General features: G+C 39.3%; 1 protein-coding gene across 2 annotated transcripts in view; it reads left to right on the top strand.

The window, feature by feature from the left end:
- Nucleotides 1–14,087, top strand: part of LOC140479986 (transmembrane protein 61-like) — a 36,555-nt gene extending 22,468 nt beyond the window's left edge. For both annotated transcript variants that reach the window (XM_072574453.1, XM_072574454.1), the window contains 2 exons: nucleotides 6,384–6,849; nucleotides 9,426–14,087. In XM_072574453.1, the coding sequence (XP_072430554.1) occupies nucleotides 6,506–6,849; nucleotides 9,426–9,738 (657 nt within the window). In that variant the 5' untranslated portion in view covers nucleotides 6,384–6,505 and the 3' untranslated portion in view covers nucleotides 9,739–14,087. The remainder of the gene's footprint in view (nucleotides 1–6,383; nucleotides 6,850–9,425) is intronic.
- Nucleotides 14,088–19,729: the final 5,642 nt, after the last annotated feature.

The following is a 19,729-nucleotide window of genomic DNA, read 5'->3' as shown; positions in this document are numbered from 1 at the left end:
GTTCTGGTCACCGCATTATAGGAAGGATGTGGAAGCTTTGGAAAGGGGTCAGAGGAGATTTATTAGAATGTTGCCTGGTATGGAAGGAAGGTCTCATGAAGAAAGGCTGAGGGAACTGAGGCTGTTTTTGTTGGAGAGAAGCAGGTTGAGAGGTGACTTAATTCAGACGTATAAGATAATCAGAAGGTTAGATAGGGTAGACACTGAGAGCCTTTTTCCTTGGATGGTGAAGGCTAACACAAGGGGGCATATCTTTAAATTGAAGGGTGATAGATTTAGAACAGATATCAGGGGTAGTTCTTTGCTCAGAGAATAGTAGGGGCATGGAACGGCCTGCCTGCAACAGTAGTAGACTCGCCGATATTAAGGGCATTTAAATGGGCATTGGGCATACATGTGGATAATAATGGAACGGTGTAGGTTAGATGGGCATCAGATTAATTACACAGGTCAGTGCAGCATCGAGGGCCGAAGGGCCTATATTGCATTGTAACATGCTATGTTCAATGTTCTAAGTTCTATGTTTGATAGTTCAATTTGTGTTGCTGATGGAATTTCCAAAGCTGCATAGTCTACCTAAATTAAGTCATCATGTCTTTGTGAAAAAAAGAATATACAGTACTTAATGTTGTCATTATTCATTTCCTTTCATTGTAAGTTGAAGCATAAGGTGACCTTTAAAGATAATGGAGTTGTTTTTCACAAGTGCTAATTACCATCTGCTGATCTATGTATCAGTCAAATCTCTCATAACCTGCTCAGCTTTTAGTGCATTCATATTATGCCTGGTAATCTTGTAAAAGAATAGATAGCAGATTTATGGTATTGAGATATCTATCTTATCGCTAGAATGTCAATTTGTACCAAATTAAAATTATCACCATTTTGAATTGGCTCTGTGGTCATAAGAAATTATTGACCTTAACAAAGGTTTGACAAGCTTATTTCCTGTACAGTATCAATCATTGCATTGTCAAGTCAACATCATAACAAAAATAGCACTCAAAATTAATTTCCGCAAATGGTAAAGATAATACCTCTCAACTGAATTTAAGACCTAGCACAGAAATAATAGTTTTGAAATATTTGGTTACAGAACTGGCTCAAAGGTAGAAGACAGAGGGTGGTAGTGGAGGGTTGTTTTTCAGACTGGAGGCCTATGACCAGTGGAGTGTCACAAGGATTGCTGCTGGGTCCACTACTTTTGGTCATTTATATAAATGATTTGGATGTGAGCATAAGAGGTATAGTTAGTAAGTTTGCTGATAACACCAAAATTGGAGGTGTAGTGGACAGCGAAGAAGGTTACCTCAGATTACAACAGGATCTTGATCAAATGGGCCAATGGACTGAGAAGTGGCGGATGGAGTTTAATTTGTATAAATGTGAGGTGCTGCATTTTGGGAAAGCAAATCTTAGCAGGACTTATACACTTAATGGTAAGGTCCTAGGGAGTGTTGCTGAACCTTGGACTGCAGGTTCATAGCTCCTTGAAAATGGAGTTGCAGGTAGATAGGATAGTGAAGAAGGCATTTGGTATGCATTCCTTTATTGGTCAGGGTATTGAATACAGGAGTTAGGAGGTCATATTGCAGCTGTACAGGACATTGGTTAGGCCACTGTTGGAATATTGCATGCAATTCTGGTCTCCTTCCTATTGGAAAGATGTTGTGAAACCTGAAAGGGTTCAGAAAAGATTTACAAGGATGTTGCCGGGGTTACAGGGAGAGACTGAACAGGCTGGGGCTGTTTTCCCTGGAGCGTCGGAAGCTGAGGGATGACCTTACAGAGGTTTATAAAATAGGGACATGGATAGGATAAATAGACAAAGTCTTTTCCTTAAGGTGGGGGAGTCAAGAACTAGAGGGCATAGGTTTAGGGTGAGAGGGGAAAGATATAAAAGAGACCTAAGAGGCAAATGTTTCACGCAGAGGGTGGTACGTGTATGGAATGAGCTGCCAGAGGAAGTGGTAGAGGCTAGTACAATTGCAACATTTAAAAGGTATCTGGATGGGTATATGAATAGGAAGGGTTTGGAGGGATATGGGCTGGGTGCTGGCAGGTGGGACTAGATTGGGTTGGGATATCTGGTTTGGCATGGACGGGTTGGACTGAAGGGTCTGTTTACGTGCTGTACATTTCTATGACTCTATGACTCTATTGATTTAAAAATCACTTTTCATAAATCATGGGATGAGAGGAGAAGTTACATCTAGAATGTGGCATTGTTGGAGTGATAGCAACTAGTATGTTCTATGTAGGAGAAGTATTAACTATGATAGGAGACCATTTGGCAAATACATACAATAATATTTATTTGAGGTACATCTGCCTACTGCTGAAAATTTCTATTTAGTGAAGTGCTTTAGATCAGGGTTGTAGCACATTAACATTATAGTTAGGTCTTGTCCATCTTTAATATAATTCATTAGGTAGATTATCTCATAAATCCTGAAAAAAATTCAAAGTTTAAATTGGAAACTTCAAATATAGCATTCCATGTATTATTAAGGCGTATGGGATCACATATTTAGCAAGATTAATTTAATGTTGTATTCCATGGTGTGCTTTTGAGTTAATGAACACATAAAATTATTCTAACATGTGCCTTTGAATTAATGAACACATAAAATTATTCTAACTGTTATGATTGTTAAAAACTTCAAGAGTAATAGAATAGTTTTTGATGCCCTCTGTAACCATATTCTCATTGTTATCCAGAAGACAGTGATTGCTATTCCTGAAATATTCTTGAATGAAATGAAGAAATGCATTCACTGGTTCACTTGCTAATGGGGACAGAGTTTGGTGCTGCTACAAATCTCAAGCTGAGCAAGATTGTATTTTAATGATGTCTGCAAGTTTTTATTTCCCCTTTTCTTTCCCTTGAAATTGTTCACACCTAAAACACTGTGATTAAGAGCATTTGCTTTGAACCTGCTTTAATCTTTTTGCTCACTTTTTTTTACAACCATCCATTGAAATGTGCAGTTTAGGGCAACTGGGCACCAAATGTTTCCTCCCTTCTTCCCTACCTGTAAAGAAATAGTTGATCTCCCATCAGAGCTTCTAACAGCACACAACGATTTATTAAAGAATATCACAAAAAGGACATTGTTGTTTGAGACTTGTATCCTGTAAATCCATGACACATTACTGAGTACACCTCTGAAACTCAAACTTGCTAAGTTACTTGGAGAGCACATTTTGTTTTGTGTTGCAATGTTTCCCAGTAAATGTATCTTGAGTTGGGAGATGTTTATTCCAAATTTATTTCCTTATCATGGATTTTCTTCCAGATACTTTGACAAAAACTGTTCAACTGAAAGAATCAAGGGCAAAAGTTAGATTGTCTGTAACACCAGCTTTCATGTTCAATTTCCTTTTAGTGTTGTATAATACACAAAAGGAAACCGTCGCATATTTAATGTAACAATATGAGCACATATTTATATCAATAACAAGCCAGCACCATACGCCTTGATGACTTTGGGTGAGGCCAAGGAATTTTCTTCAACTGTTTTCTTGCTTTTGTGGGGATATTGTATTGAAAACATTCACTCAATGTTTCTTCCAACTTTATTTTCCTTAATTTTTCTTTCAATTTACTTCATCCAATTCCAATTATTTTCTTAGACCTTTCTTTCCTTTTTACAAATGTACTTTCACTTTTGTGTCTTATTTTACTACAAAGTTCCCCATTGTTCATGATTTAATTTATAACTACCATTTTATAGGATGCCCTAATACTTTGTGTGACAAACAAAGGCAGCTGAGTAGAGGGTAAATGGGGGCCAGTTTGTTAACACATGCTACCATCCAAGTCACATTTCAGCTACCACTCTGACCTGAACCCTACTCCCATCGCCCCATTGACACTCCGAGATTCATTTGGTGAACTCTTCTTCATTGAATGTGTGTTGATGATGAACATGGCAAGATCCTCTACAAACTTGTTAATGGAGGAGAGGTATTGGAGGAGGATTGTATGATCAACCGTGAAAATCTTGAGAAATTAGCAGCCCCCCTTTCCAGATGCCTGGCTGTTACTGGGGAAAGCTCTTGGGATCAAAAACATTCAATGAAGAGGATGGAAAGAATTAAGGGTAGTCATGCCGACCAGGAAAAATCTGCCAGTAAGGCCCTCACAGAAAGAAAAACTAATAAAACTGGTGAATGAGACACACTGGTCGAACTCATCTAGTGTACTTATAAAATTTAGTTAAACCTAGAAAATTGGAACCAAGTATGCTATTCTGCTGTTGCACTATATAATATAATCATGGTTGATCATCCAACTCAGTACCTGTTTCTCCATTCACCTATGAACTCTTTAGCCTTAAGAACTATATCTACTTCCCTCTTGAAACCATTCAATGTTTTGCCCTCAACTGCTTTCTGTGGCAGAGAGTTCCACAGTTTCAAGATAAAGAGATTTCTCCTCATCTCAATCCTAAATGTCCTACTTCATATCCTTAAACTGTTTTTCCTGGTTCTGGACTCCCTGATCATCGGGAACATCCTTCCTGCTGATAGGCCATTGTAGGCACGATTGGCCTCCTTCTGTGAATTCAAATTCCATCATCTGCTATGGTGAGATTTGCACTAATGCAGCAGTATTTCGGCCTGGGGTTCTAGATGACTAGTCCAATGACATTACCACTCTTCTACCGCCTCCCCTGCGTAATTCAAAATGGGGACCCGTTCAATCAGCAAGTTCATGTCTAAGTATAATTGGCTTTTTGCTCTGGTCTGTTACACCTCTCATTGCAGCAATAACAACACCACGTGATGAATGTGAGAAGAATTGGTCATGGATTAAAAGCAATGTGCATGTCTGGCCTCATTTGTTTTGCACAGTGGGATGCAATGCAGTCTAGTGCTTGGATTAGAGCAGCTTGGACATTCATGAAGGATATCTAGACATTATGGCATAAGTTCATTTTCCTTCCTTATAAATCTGCTCTGGATATTCACTGTCCTTGTCATAAAGGAGGAAACTTCTTCAAGTGTGGCTGAAGCTCCACCAATGGTAGACTTGTGCCTTCACATACAAGCTTGACTGGGCAACCATTGGGAGACATGAGAAAGTTGTGCCACTTGCATGTAATCCCTGCAGCATCAGGTGGACTCGGGTAATTGGCTCAATAATTAACCAAAATTGACATCCATCTGTGAGCATCTTGATATCCCCCTTGTGTCCCTTCCTAAATCTGGTTTAATTGCAGAAGGTTTTGATGCACTGTCTAGTGGCTAACATTCAACCTCTCATGAGATTAAATAGGCTTGGGTGTCTTGATTCCTGCTGAAAATGGTTTATCAGCTGAGAGTCACTATTGTAAGGTGAGAAATGGAGCTGCAATTGTTTTACACAGCACCCTTTCACTAATAATGATGTGGTAATGATTAAGGAATAAATATTGGTCGGTCCACTTGGTGTAACTCCCTGCACTTCTTTGAGATACTGTCATGGCTATAGAGTCATAGAGATATACAGATGTACAGCACAGAAACAAACCCTTTGGTCCAACTTGTCCATGCCGACCAGATAGTCTAATCTAATCTAGTCTCATTTGCCAACACTTGGCCCATATACCTCGAAACCCTTCTTATTCATATACCCATCCAGATGCCTTTTAAATGTTGTAATTGTACCAGCCTCCTCCACTTCTTCTGGCAGCTCATTCCATACACATACCACCCTCTGCACGAAAAAGTTGCCCCTTAGGTCCCTTTAAATTTTTCTCCCTCTCGTCCTAAACCTGCATCATCTAGTTTGGATTCCCCTATCCAGGGAAAAGACTTTGTCTATTTACCCTATCCATGCCCCTCATGATTTTATAAATCTATATAAAGTCACCCCCCAAGCCTCCGATGCTCCAGGGAAAAAAGCGCCAGCCTATTCAGCCTCTACCTATAAACCCTCCAATCCTGGCAATATCCTTGTAAATCTTTTCTGAACCCTTTCAAGTTTCACACTATCCTTCGAATAGGAGGGAATTGCACACAATATTCCAAAAGTGGCCTAACCAATGTTCTGTACAGCCGCAACATGACCTCCCAGCTCCTGTACTCAATGCTCTGACCAATAAAGGAAAGCGTACTAAGCGCCTTCTTCACTATCCTATCTATCTGCGATTCTACTTTTAAGGAGCTATGAACGTCCACTCCAAGGTCTCTCTGTTTAGCAACATTCCCCAGGACCTTACCAATAAGTGTATATGGTTAAGAGTTTAAATGAGATTTTGAATGGACTTGCGTAATTTCTATATTTTTTATGCTTTAAAGTCATTATTAATAATTTCATAGAATGGAATATAATCAAGCAGTCATAATCTCATCAAGTCTGGATTTATTACTGATTAATCTCTCTCCTTTTGAAGCAAAGGCAAAGTCCTCCAGCCATGAATTCTTTGACAGACTGATCAAGAATCTTCAAGGATACTAATGCACTACCTGCTGGACCTCTGCATCAACTTGACTTTGAGCCTTGTTAGTATCATCAATGGCATACACCCACATGCGCAATAGAGTCACAATTGGAGGAGCAATGCTTCTTATGTCTGGTGCCATTTGTTTTGCATGGTGGAGTGATGAGCAACCAGACCCCACTCAAAGCCCAGAACCTTCATCCAATGAAGAAGTGGTGGCAGCTATCCAGCAGACGTCCTTGAACCCATTACTAAGATCAATCAGTGTTTTATTCTGCTTGATTGGAGGATTCTTGCTTTTTTTTGGCCTCCTATGGTCTGCAAAGGTGAATAGGCAAATGTCCAGGGGTTACAGACATTGGAATAGAACAACTGTATATTTTAACACCACGGAGTGGAGAGCAAAATATAGACAAAGGTAGGACAAACAACAGATTTACCCAGTTCTGGAAATAATTCCATTAGGAGCATTGGTAAGAGCATGTGAAACACAGTTTTCCTGCCTGTGGTTGCCCATAACCAATTATACTTTTATTTTCCCTTTGGTATGTTTCCACAGTGTAATTGTTCAAGTTCTTAAAATGACAGGTAATTAAGAAAATGAAAGACAGATTTGGTTTATTTTCAGGGAGAGTGTGAGAACTGTTCCAAAAGGTTAAATAAAAGTTTAAAAATACTAGTGCGATTTTCTATGAGCAGCCCATGGTACTGATGGACAAGAGAAATGATTAAATGCTCACCTTTTGAATTGAATTGAATTTATTGTCACATGTACTGAGGCACAATTAAAAGCTTTGTCTTGCGAGCAAAACAGGCAGGTCACAGAGTAAAGTAGCATAGATAAGTAATAATAGGTAAACAGCAGCAAAACCAAAAACACAGGTACTGGTGAATGTTAAGAGTTTGTGAGTCCATTCAGTATTCTAACAATAGTAGGGTAGAAACTGTTACAAAACCACTGGTGCATGTGTTCAGGCTTCTGTACCTTCTCCCTGATGGTAGAGGTTGTAGAAAAAACATTGCCAGGGTGAGACGGATCTTTGAGAATGCTGGCGGCCTTTCCTTGACAGCGGTCCTGGTAGATGGATTGGATAGATGGGAGGTTGGCCTTTGTGATTATCCGGGCCGAGTTCACCACTCTCTGTAACCGTTTCCAATCTTGACCGACAATGGTGATGTTATCAGCGAACTTGTTATCAGTGGCATTCGTCTGGTATTTGGCGACGCAGTAATGGGTATACGGTGAGTACAGTAGGGGGCTGAGTATGCACTCCTGGGGGGCTCCAGTGTCGAGTGTTAGTGAGGATGAATTATTGCGACCAACCTTCATTGATTGTGGCCTGTGGGCCAGGAAACTGAAGATCCAGTTGTACAGAATGGGGCTTAGTCCAAGATCTCTAAGTTTAGTAATCAGTCTCGACGGGATAATAGTGTTGAAGGCTGAACTGTAGTCAATGAGTAGGATTCTTACGTAGCTGTTCTTGTTGTCAAGATGTTCTAGGGAGGAATGAAAGGCAAGTGATATGGCATCTGATGTGGATCTGTTGGTCCAATTAGAGTGGTTCAAGAGTAGGGAGGATGGAGTTCACAAATGCCATGACCAACATTTCAAAACCTTCTCAATTTGGACAACAATTTTCAGCAAGATCGGGGGACATCTTCATCTTACAATGTCCATTGCCAGTCTGCTTTGATCATAAAAATGGTATTCGTTAGATTTTCAAAGTCTAGCACCAGATTTTAACCCTAAAGATTTTAAACAGCTTCACATGGACATTACAAAATTTTAATGTCAAATCTGTATCAAAAATAGTAATTTGAAATTTATTTTTTAAATCAGAGTCTGTAAACCACTAACTGCAAAGCTGTATAAATCCTCAGAAATCATATACTCTCACACAGATGCTGTTCATGCATACAAACTCTCAGAGTGAGCACAACATATCTGCACAATAACCATACCAGTGTTCAAAACTGCCTGCACCAATACATTAACAGACTATTCACACCAACATATCCACACAGATTCACACCCACACTCAGAAAGAGGGGAATAAAGGAAGGGGAAGAAAGTTGTTAGCCCCTTTAGCATGTTGTTCCATTCATTGATGATCATGGCTGATCTATGACCTCTTCATTATTGATTAAGTTAAAAATCGCAAAACACCAGGTTATAGTCCAACAAGTTTAATTGGAAGCACTAGCTTTTGGAGCACTGCTCCTTCATCAGGTGGTTGATGAAGGATCAGCGCTCCTAAAGCTAGTGTCCTTCAAAATAAACCTGTTGGACTATAACCCGGTGTTGTGTGATTTTTAACTTTGTACACCCCAGTCCAACACTGGCTCCTCCATGTCTTCATTATTGATATACATGGTAATATTAATAGGCACAGTAACAGAATAGGAGAAAGTGAGGACTGCAGATGCTGGAGATCAGAGCTGAAAATGTGTTGCTGGAAAAGCGCAGCAGGTCAGGCAGCATCCAAGGAGCATGAGACGCTGAAGAAGGAGATGTGGCTTTGGTAGCGAGTCTGTTTGAGAACGTGGCCGAAGAGCTTCTGGGCAGAGGAGATGACCTGGGGTGTGCAGTGAGAGAGGGACTCACTGAAATCCTTGTAGAGGGAGGAAGAGAGCTTCTTCAAGGAAGGCAACCTTGTAAGAGGATTCGCAGTAGGTTAAAATCTTCTAGGAGAAAGTGAGGACTGCAAATGCTGGAGATCAGAGCTGAAAATGTGTTGTTGGAAAAGCGCAGCAGGTCATTGATTCCTGAAGAAGGGCTCATGCCCGAAACGTCGATTCTCCTGCTCCTTGGATGCTGCCTGACCTGCTGCGCTTTTCCAGCAACACATTTTCAACAGTAACAGAATATCAATGTGAAAAGAGGTAAGCTGAATCATTTACAGATTTATCAATTTAATATGAATTTGCTTTAAAGTATTTCAGGTGAAATCTCAACTGTTATCTTTAACAACTATTGTTTTTAACCTTTTCTAGCAGTCCTGATAACTTTCAAGTTCCTTCATATAATGAGGCTCTGAACTGCAGACCAGTGGTGATGGTGCCATCTAGCAATCTGCTGATTCCACTACCTCCCAGAGATCCAGATCTTCCACCATCATATGAAATACTAACGGATGTTGGCAGAGTTCGGCTTACACCCTGTAGGCGTAGTCTGTCTGACAGTGCACTGTCACAGAGAGTGCCGACTCAGATTTTGCATCAGGAAGAGCTTGGGTCAGGGTCTCTAACATCTGCAACCTACACCACCCCTCCACCCAGCTACGAGAATCTCCGCATGCAGATTTGACAATGAATGCCTGGAACTGAGGACAAAGCATTCAAGGCTCAATGTTTCAAGAGTTGGGAAATCTTGACGAACCTTTAAAACTGGCAGGTGGAATCCAGGTGCAGAATTCCCATCATTTCTGACAAATCCAACTTTTGCACATAAAGGGAAGAGGGAGGGGACATGAATCACATGCTAAATTCAGCAGGATTGTTTGAAATTTGTGTCGTGTTCAAACATTTTTAGTGTTCTCAGGACCTTAACCTGCCGGGTAGGAGTTACAAATTGTTGGAGCATGCGTAAATGCGGATATGGCCTCTTTAAATAGAATGATGTGAAGTTGTTTTTTTAAAGATAATATGCTCTTTAGACTTAAGTAAAAGGTTGCAGCTGCTGGTTAGAATTTAAAAATAAAACCCTCTGCTGGATAGTTTTGGACCACTTGAGGATATTTTAAAACTTTGAATGTATATAGTGAATGACAACTTTCTCACTTTCAAGTTTGTAAAGTGATAAGCTTATTAGATATGCTAGAGGTTTATGCATTTTGTCATACCTACATAGCTCCTGACATCTGCCCATAATGGATACTTGGTGAGTGATACAGAGTTGGTATGATGTCAGAAGAGGGACACAACTTAACATGCAGGCTATGAGGAGCCACAGGGAGGATGGGGTCAAGGGCATGTGGGTGGTGGGAGCTAGGGGACCTAATGGCTTGTAAAATAACTGGTACAAAATGCCAGAGAATCAAGATGCACCTTCCATCCTTGGCACTTGCCTGTCCCTGTGCCTGTCTATCATCAGTTTCTGAGGCCCACAGCCCAACTCTATATCTCTCTCCTGCTTCCACAGAATGAAAATTGAATGTATTAGGGCACTTTTTCCTGAGGCAAGTCGAGCAAGTCAGGACATTTTACAACTCTCGTTCCACATCTTGGTAGTGAAAAAGTGGTTGACAGTTACGATACAGCCTCAATTTCAAGGTTTTGACTGGGTACACTGTTTTACTTTGAAATTAATTCAGTAATAATGATTTTTTAAAAATTCACGACTCATAAATCTAGTTTCTGATCATATTTACTATTTTTGATTTAACAGTAGATCGCTGAAATATTATTTTAGATTATTGTTCACCAGAATGGAGCCCCCTAGGTTAGCTAATGTGACTTCTAATGCAGAGAACAACATGTTTTTTGGGAAATGGTTAATAATTGCATGTTGATAGAATACAAATGTTTAAATTCAAATTTCAAGGAGTGATGAAGCATCTTTTCTTCAGAAAACTGGTTCCTTTTTGCTACCCTGTTACAATGGTACGTTTTGAAGGAAAAGGGTTGGGGACATGAGAGAATCTATTATTTTGGTTCTTCTCACACAATGATAACATTGAGAGTGTGACACCATAGTGCACAAGAAAGCTTCAGACTGAGAAAAAGAACAGTCAATGTATCCAAGTTTATCCAGCTGATACATTAACCATCTCATGTTACCCAATACTTCCCAGACAGCAATGGACTAGTGGCATTTTCACTAGAATATTAATCCAGAGATCCAAATGAAATCTGGCAACTGGGTTTCAATCCCACCATGTTAGATAGTGGAGCTTGAAGTCAATAAATTTCTGGAATTAAGAGTGTCATGTTGATGTTTTTTTGTTTAGTCATTCACAGAACAAGGATGTTGCTGTCTGAACCAACATTTATTTTCCATGCCTAATTGCCCAGAGGGCAGTTAAGAGTCCAACACATTGTTGGAGGTCTGGAGTCACATGTAGGCCAGACAAGTTAAAGTTGGCAGTTTCCTTTCCTAAAGGACATTATTGAATCAAATGAGTTTTTCTTAATTCCAGATTTTTATTGAATTCAAATTCCACCATCTTCCATGGGATTCAAACCCAGGTGCCATTACCTGGGTCTCTGGATTAGCAGTCCAGTGATAATACCATGATGCTGTGACCTCCCTGTATGCAACTATTGTCATAAAAACACATCTGATACATTTATGTGCTTTAGGGAAGGAAACTACTTTCCTTACCTGGTCTGGTTTAAAAGTGACTCCTGACCCACAACAATGTGGTTGGCTCTTAACTGCCTTCTGGGAAATTAGGGATGAGCAATAAATGTTGGTTTAGCCAGTGTCGTCCATGTGAATGAATAATATTTTTTTAAAATGACACGCATCTCACCAGTTTCCAAATAGGTAGATAAATTTTAAATGACTTGTTCTGTTTTCTTCAAAAGGCTTGAGAGAATTTTAAAATGTCTCAGTAATTTGGATTGAGCTCTATAATCTTTGTTGATAAATTTTGACAATGCTATCTAGTTTTGGGTTTGTTTGCCTCACCTGCAGAATTTAACATGGTGTATATTTCAGCGATGTTCCTCATAAACCATTTATTTTCTAGAGTGTAAACTTTTCTATATTTTGGTCAGAGTGATTTGAATTTTCACACATCACTTTGATATAAAATTACCCCTTGGTTTCTTCAATTGGTCCCTGACGCTGATATTATTCTATCCATATTTACCTTTGGCACACATATTTTTAATCTATCTTTATTAATTTCCACTAAATCTCATTTTCTGTGCAAATCACAAGTTTCCAAAGGGCCTAAAATTACAGCAGTCCTGCTACACCTTGTCATAATGGTAGGCCTCTTGCTTCAGAGTCAGAAGGTCCCTGGAGACTTGACTGTGTTGTCAGTGTCAGTGCAGTGCCATACTGAAGCGCAGAACCATTGAAGATCCTGAGACGTAAAGGATCCCTTGCCATTACTTGAGGAAGAATGGAAGAGTTTCAGTGATCTTATCAACAATTATCTCTTTACTCAGAGAGTAGTAAGGACATGGAATGCACTGCCTGCAACAGTTGTAGACTCACCAACTTTATGCGCATTTAAATGGTCATTGGATAGACATATGGATCAAAATGGAATAGTGTAAGATAGATGGGCTTCAGATTAGTTCCACAGATCAGCGCAACATTGAGGGACGAAGGGCCTGTACTGCGCTGTAATGTTCTATGTTCTATGTTGTATTGCTCAAACACTCCCAAAAACAGATGACCTGACATGTTTTTCATTGTTTGTGTGACTTTGCTGAGGGCAAATTGGCTGCTATATTTCCTGCATAATATCATTGGCTGTGAAGTGATTTGGAAAATTAAAGCCTTTTTTCTTTTTTAATTCTTTACCAACCCAAATGGATTGGAGCAGAGCCCCGGCCACTCTTCAGAAGGATATAGAACCAATGTCAAATCATAGTTTTGGTAAAAGGAAAAGAAAGAAAAAGTCTTGCATTTGAATAGAATCTTTAACAATCTCAGGAATACCCAAAGCTGCTTTACAGCCATTGAAGTACTTCTGAAATATGGAAATTGGGTCAGCTGATTTGCACACAGCATGTTTGCACAAATAGCAATGTGAAAGTGATCAAATAAGACAATTTTGTAAATTTAACTGAGCGATAAATATTGCCTAGTACTTAGAGGATAATTCTCATGTCTCCTTCAAGATCGTGCTCACGTAACTCATGTAAGTTGTGAGTGTTACCAAATGAGCCACAGCTGACATTTAATCAGTATGATTGGAATAGACAGCCTAAATAAGAAAAAGCCATTTAAATATCAGTGATTTTGGCTATTTCAATTGACAGGAAAACCTAAGGCTTGAGCAGTCACATAAAGGCAAGTCAACAATTTTAAAATGCTCCCCTATTAGGTTGAGAAGAATGCCTGCTGTATGAAGGTTAGCTTTGGGGTCATTTAGCATTGCCTCTCCAAGCAAATTCTCTGAGTTACCCCGAGTCCTGGTAAGGCCTTACAAGGATATAACGAACTTAAATCCTGGGATAGTCCAGGAACTTCCCAGATACATGGAACTTAACCTCTGTCTTATTGTGGAGGAAGTGAAGACTGCAGATGCTGGAGATCAGAGTTGAGAGTGCTGGAAAAGCATAGCCGGTCAGCCAGCATCCGAGGAGCAGGAGTATCAATGTTTTTGGCATAAGCCCTTCATCAGCATCTAAAGTCCTCACTTTCTATAAGTATATGATTTCAACTCTGCTGTGAAGCCTTTTCAAAAGATGCCTACTTTGAAGAAGTTCTCCTCCTCTTCCTACAAAGATCTCAGTGAGTCCCTCTCTCCCTCTCTCATTGTACTCCCCAAGTCCTCTCTTCTGCCTGGAAACTCTTTTCCTGATGAAAGGCTTATGCCCAAAACATCGATTCTCCTGCTCCTCAGGTGCTGCCTGACCAGCTGTGCTTTTCTAGCACCACACTCTCAACTCTGTCTTATTGTGTCCTGTATTTAATGTAGAGCTTTCTTGGATCTTGTGACTTTCCAAATATGTTTGACACAGAGGTTTGAAATAAAGGCAGTTGATTTATTAAACAGATTATGCCTTAACAATTTATTTTGTTTTATATCTGTGAACTGTCAGATATACATTACACTTTGTGGCAACGTGTGTATTGTTCACAGGGGTGGATTTTCTTGAATTTTGTTTAAATGTTCATTGTGGCACGAGAGTTTTATTTAACTTGAAGAAGAGTGCATGGGAACACTTGTTCAATTATCCAGACAGAGCTGTACTATGGACATTCTTCCAGATGGGAAATCATTTCAAGAGCACAATCATGGAAAGTGTTTAACTACTTTTGACCATTTTTATTTTGGGTATCTTTTCTGTAGGCATTTGTGCCAATTGGTATTCATCCTTGTTTCATATTCCAAGCTGTCCAAAGGGAACTTTCTTAAAATGGTGTAATTGGAGGAAGATGAGAAAGTCAGGACAATCTACCAAAGCTATCTATTTATCTATGTTCTGTGTTTTCTTGCCAGTACCCAAATCTATAGACAGTACTGATACTATTGTTCATTCAGCAGACTACCTATATTGCAAGGTCTTTAGCCAAATAAAAACTGCTCAAGCTAACTGCTGATAGCATCGCTATGATATGTGTATGGTTGACTAAGCTTCAGGTTGGATGGATTTTGAGCAGCACATCAACATGGTTTATATTATACTGTATAACAGTCAATTGTTCAGATGTCAAAAAGCTCAGAATTGTTTGATCAATTTCACAATGAGGCCTCTGATCATTTCCAAAATCCCATCACACCTTACTGGAAACCAGGCTTGTGAATGTCTGGGTCAATGAATAACAGATTCACAACAGAGATTCCTGCTGTAAAAGATGGTGCATGTATGGAATAAGCTACCAGAGGAAGTTGTAGAGGTTTATATAATTACAACATTTAATGGACATCTCGATGGGTATATGAATGAGAAGAGTTTAGAAGGATATGGGCCAAGTGGTGGGACTAGATTAATTTAGGATATCTGGTCGGCATGGACGAGTTGGACTGAAAGGTCTGTTGCTGCGCTGTACATCTCTATAACTCAGTGACTACTGAGCACAAATGTAGCATCATTCTTACACATGCAGGGACCTTAATGATTTGCAGGGGCCTAAAACCTCATTATATTTGTTTCTAGATAAACAGATAACATTGAATGGCAAAAAGGATACTAGCTGCTTTTCATCACTGCCATGACTTAATGCACCTTCAAACAATAATGGTTGCTCCACCACTCCAACATTTATTCTATTATTCTTAGGATGTGGACATCACTTCCAACTTTATTAAACATTCCTAATTCGGCTGACAAATAGCAAGTAACATTTGCATTCTGGATGTGTCAGGTAACAAGAGAGAATCTAACCCTTTTCCTTCTGTGTTCAAGAGCATTGCCTATTATTGAATTCCTACCACAATTTACATCTTGGGGTTACCATTGACTAAAACTGAATTGAACTAGACAAATAAATACTGTAGCTTAAGAGAAGGTTAGTGCTTCAGAATACTGCAGCACGTAAATCACCCTCAGGCTTCCCAAAGCCTGTCACCATTTATAAGGCACAAATTAGGAGTATGTTGGAATACTTCTCAATTTTCTAAATGAGTGCAGTTTCAACAACATCCAAAAAGCTTGACATCATCCAGGACAACGAAGTCCACTTAATTGGTACCATATGCACAAATATTCAGTCTCTCCACAATTGATGTTCAGTAGCTACAGTATGCACTTCTAAACCTACGACCATTACCATCTAGAAAGACATGGACAGCAGATACATGGGAACTCCGTCACTTGCAAGTTCCACTCCTAGCTACTCACCATCTTGACTTGGAAAAATATTACTGTTCCTTCACTGTCACTGAGTTGTAGCCCTAGAAATACCTTCCTGATGGCATTGTAGGCTATTTTAGCAATCCCCGCATCTCATGCATGAAATTTTAAAATGCCTTTGAAAAGGTGGGAGGTGAACGTCCTTTTCAAGTACAACTGAATTACTTTCTAAGCAACTTTAAAGGACAGACAGCAGTTATCACATTGTTCTGGATCTGGAGTCACATACAGACCAGATTATGCAAGGATGGCAGTTTTGCTTCCCTAAAAGCATGAGCAAACAATGTGTCTGTGTTTTTCAGTTATAATGTCACTTTTATTGGTATTAATGCTAGTTTTTATGTCATCTTTATCTAATTAACAGGATTTAAATCCCCTAGTTACAGCAGTGGATTTGAACTTATGCCTCATTAGTCCAAACTCTGGATTTCTGGCTCATTAAGTAACCATTACGTTACCACATTTGCCTGAAGCCTTATATTTTGATTTGTCTTTTTATACTGTTCTCAATATTCCCATCTTTTATGGATTGAAATAATCACTAATAGTTTTCAGAAAATTTTCCCCTTGTTGCGATTCTTTAGTAGCTCTTCATTGCTCTTTAAATTTTCTTTATAAGAAATTTTCATTTCCCACTGCAAATTTTCTCCTCAGATCCATCTAAGATCAGAATGGATGCTGTAAATGACTGTACTGATGCTCTTAAACATGTGAATTAAGTGCATCACATTTTCACCAGTGTTTATAATTAACTAATTTTGAAGATGAAAATCAATTTAAGTCAACAGGAATCGTTATTGCACAGCAATATGTTAGAACCGTAGATCTGAATTGAATTTCCTTTTGGCTAGAACAGGCAGTCTATAAACAATAATATGGTACAAATTCTTCATGAGTTGAGGAAAAGACTATACTCTGCATACTTAACCAGAGATGCAATGTGTCAATCAGGACAGTTTTTTCTTGTAACACATGAGGAAATGTCCATCGCCAGTATGTGGGCAGCAATCTGACAGATTGTCGGCCTATTTTGGGATCCATCTATTGAAAACAGCAGAATTAAAATTAGTTGGGTTGTATAACAGGTTGGAAGTTGCTTCCCTCTGATCACTACTAGACTTAGATTGAATGTTTATTGAATAATATTTTCAGAGCAAACAAAACATTAATATCTCTTGGATATAAAGACTTCTTTTCACTTTTCTGCATTTTTGACTGTTCACTGAATTGGGAAAAGAGCTGTCAAGGATTATGGAAGGGAATACTGCACTTCTTATTCGCGAGTTATAGAGTCATAAGTCATAGAGATGTACAGCACAGAAACAGACCCTTCAGTACAACACATCCATGCCAACCAGTTATCCCAACCCAATCTAGTCCCACCTGCCCGTACCCGGCCCATATCCCTCCAGACCCTTCCTATTCATATACCCACCTAAGTGCCTTTTAAATGTTGCAATTGTACTAGCCTCCACCACATCCTCTGGCAGCTCATTCCATATACGTACCACCCTCTGCGTGAAAAAGTTGCCCCTCCGGTCCCTTTTATATCTTTCCCCTCTCACCCTAAACCTATGCCCTCTAGTTTTGAACTCCCCCAACCCAGGGAAAAGATTTTGTTTATTTATCCTATCCATGCCCGTCATAACTTTGGTCACTCCTCAGCCTCTGACGCTCCAGGGAAAATAGCCCCAGCCTGTTCAGCTTCTCCCTATAGCTCAAATCCTCCAACCCTGGCAACGTCCTTGTCAATCTTTTCTGAACCCTTTCAAGTTTCACATTTTTCTGATAGGAAGGAGACCAGAATTGCACGCAATATTTCAACAGTGGCCTAACCAATGTCCTGTACAGCAGCAACATGACCTCCCAACCCCTGTACTCAATACTCTGACTGATAAAGTAAAGCATACCAAACACCTTCTTCACTATCCTATCTACCTGCGACTCCACTTTCAAGGAGCTATGAATCTGCACTCCAAGCTCTCTCTGTTCAGCAACACTCCCTAGGACCTTACCATTAAGTGTTTAAGTCCTGCGAAGTTTTGCTTTGCCAAAATGCAGCACCTCGCATTTATCTGAATTAAACTCCATCTGCCACTTCTCAGCCCATTGGCCCATCTGATCAAGATCCTGTTGTAATCTGAGGTAACCTTCTTTATTGTCCACCACACCTCCAATTTTGGTGTCATCTGCAAACTTGCTAACTCTATTGTTTACACAACTGCTTGTTCCAATTGTGGGGGAAAATTACTGCAGATGGGCTCTCATTATGCATGTGTACAAAAAGATTTGGCTGGCAACAGGGAGCGGATTGGTTTGTGGAAAGGGGACTAGTTGTCAGTAACTAAGCCTGCCAACAACAATATGATTGGCTCCTGGGCAGCTGAACAGTTTCGAGGTATGAATGATATGACCAAAGCCTTTGGACCTCCAAAAGGGTAGGAGGTGGCTCTTTCTGTCAGAAGAACATTATTTATTTTATTTTCCTTCACCAGTTGCTGTGAGCCATAATTTTTAACAAATAAATTACAGTTGTTATAATCTATGAACCAGATTCTGTGCCTCCTGCATGGAAGTGAAAGAACCCAGAGAAGCAAGACTGAAGATCAGCAAGTCTTGGCCAGCAAAACATTAATCTCAGTGAACCCTGTCAATAGGGACTTTTGAACTACTTTCCCAGCTTTTTCCCTCCATCCATTACCTCAATATTTTTACAAAAACCCAAAGAACTGCACATGCTGGAAATAAGAAACAAAAAAAGAAATTGTTGGAAAAGTGCAACAGGTCTGGAAGCATCCATGGAGTTAAAGTTTCAGGTCCAGTGACCCTTCCTCAGCACAACCAATTTTTTTTTTGTCTGTCCATATCTATACATGTGCGTAGGGGGCAGTTTTATAAGTGGGTTCAAGTTTTAACTGATAAAATAATGTATCAACAATTCATAGGTTTTAATGTAGCTGGAATCTATTTATTTGTAATTTTTGTTAGATAGAGAAGCCGGGTCCAAGCTTTCCATCAAACTGGGTATAAACAGATAGAAAAATTAGGAAGTTTTGCATACTTTCATAAAACGTATAACTTTTGTAATGACTCCAGGAATAGCAGAGCTTGATTTCCAACATGCCACCCCAGTGAGGTGAAATATAGAACTAATTTAGTAATGCTTTTGTATCCAGGGTAAAAGTGCACTGATGGTAAAGTTTGATGCCAACCTTCTTTTACAAAGCAAATAAAATTATCACCATCAGATCATAATATTTAAGGCTCAACGGCATGCAAGTTCATGTGTAAAACACTACCTCAACCAAATCATGCAATTTTCTGCCAACCTATGTTTAGCTAAAAGTAAATTTGGCTAGTAATCATCCTCCACAGAAATGGAATAAAATGGAAAATCTATGATTAACTCAACTATGTCATCACAACAACTTTGTTTGCTCTGCATCATGTTATCATCTATAGTTTGAATGAAAATTAAGTTATTCTTTAAAAAAGCAGCATGACAAAATTTTACAAACTGTTAGGGTGCCTGCTTTGAGGGAAGGTCACTGATACAAAAGTATCCTGTGATGATACTATGGCTTTAAGAAGTGCATTTTGATCTTTATATTTGAAGAGTGGTTTTAAGACAGAGGTTGCAAGCTGTCTATTTGAATCCAATAAATTAAACAGCTTGTGGTGCCTCAGAATCCGACTTTAGTTCGTTCCAGGAGGCTGTTCCGATTGCGAAAAGTTTGGATTCCGAAACTATTTTCTCCATAAGAAATAATGGAAAGTGAATTGATCCGTTTCTGGACCCAAAAAAAAACATTTTC

This window comes from Chiloscyllium punctatum, chromosome 7 (genome assembly GCF_047496795.1).
Source record: "Chiloscyllium punctatum isolate Juve2018m chromosome 7, sChiPun1.3, whole genome shotgun sequence".
NCBI lineage: Eukaryota > Metazoa > Chordata > Chondrichthyes > Orectolobiformes > Hemiscylliidae > Chiloscyllium > Chiloscyllium punctatum.
This window is presented reverse-complemented; position numbering and strand designations above follow the sequence as displayed.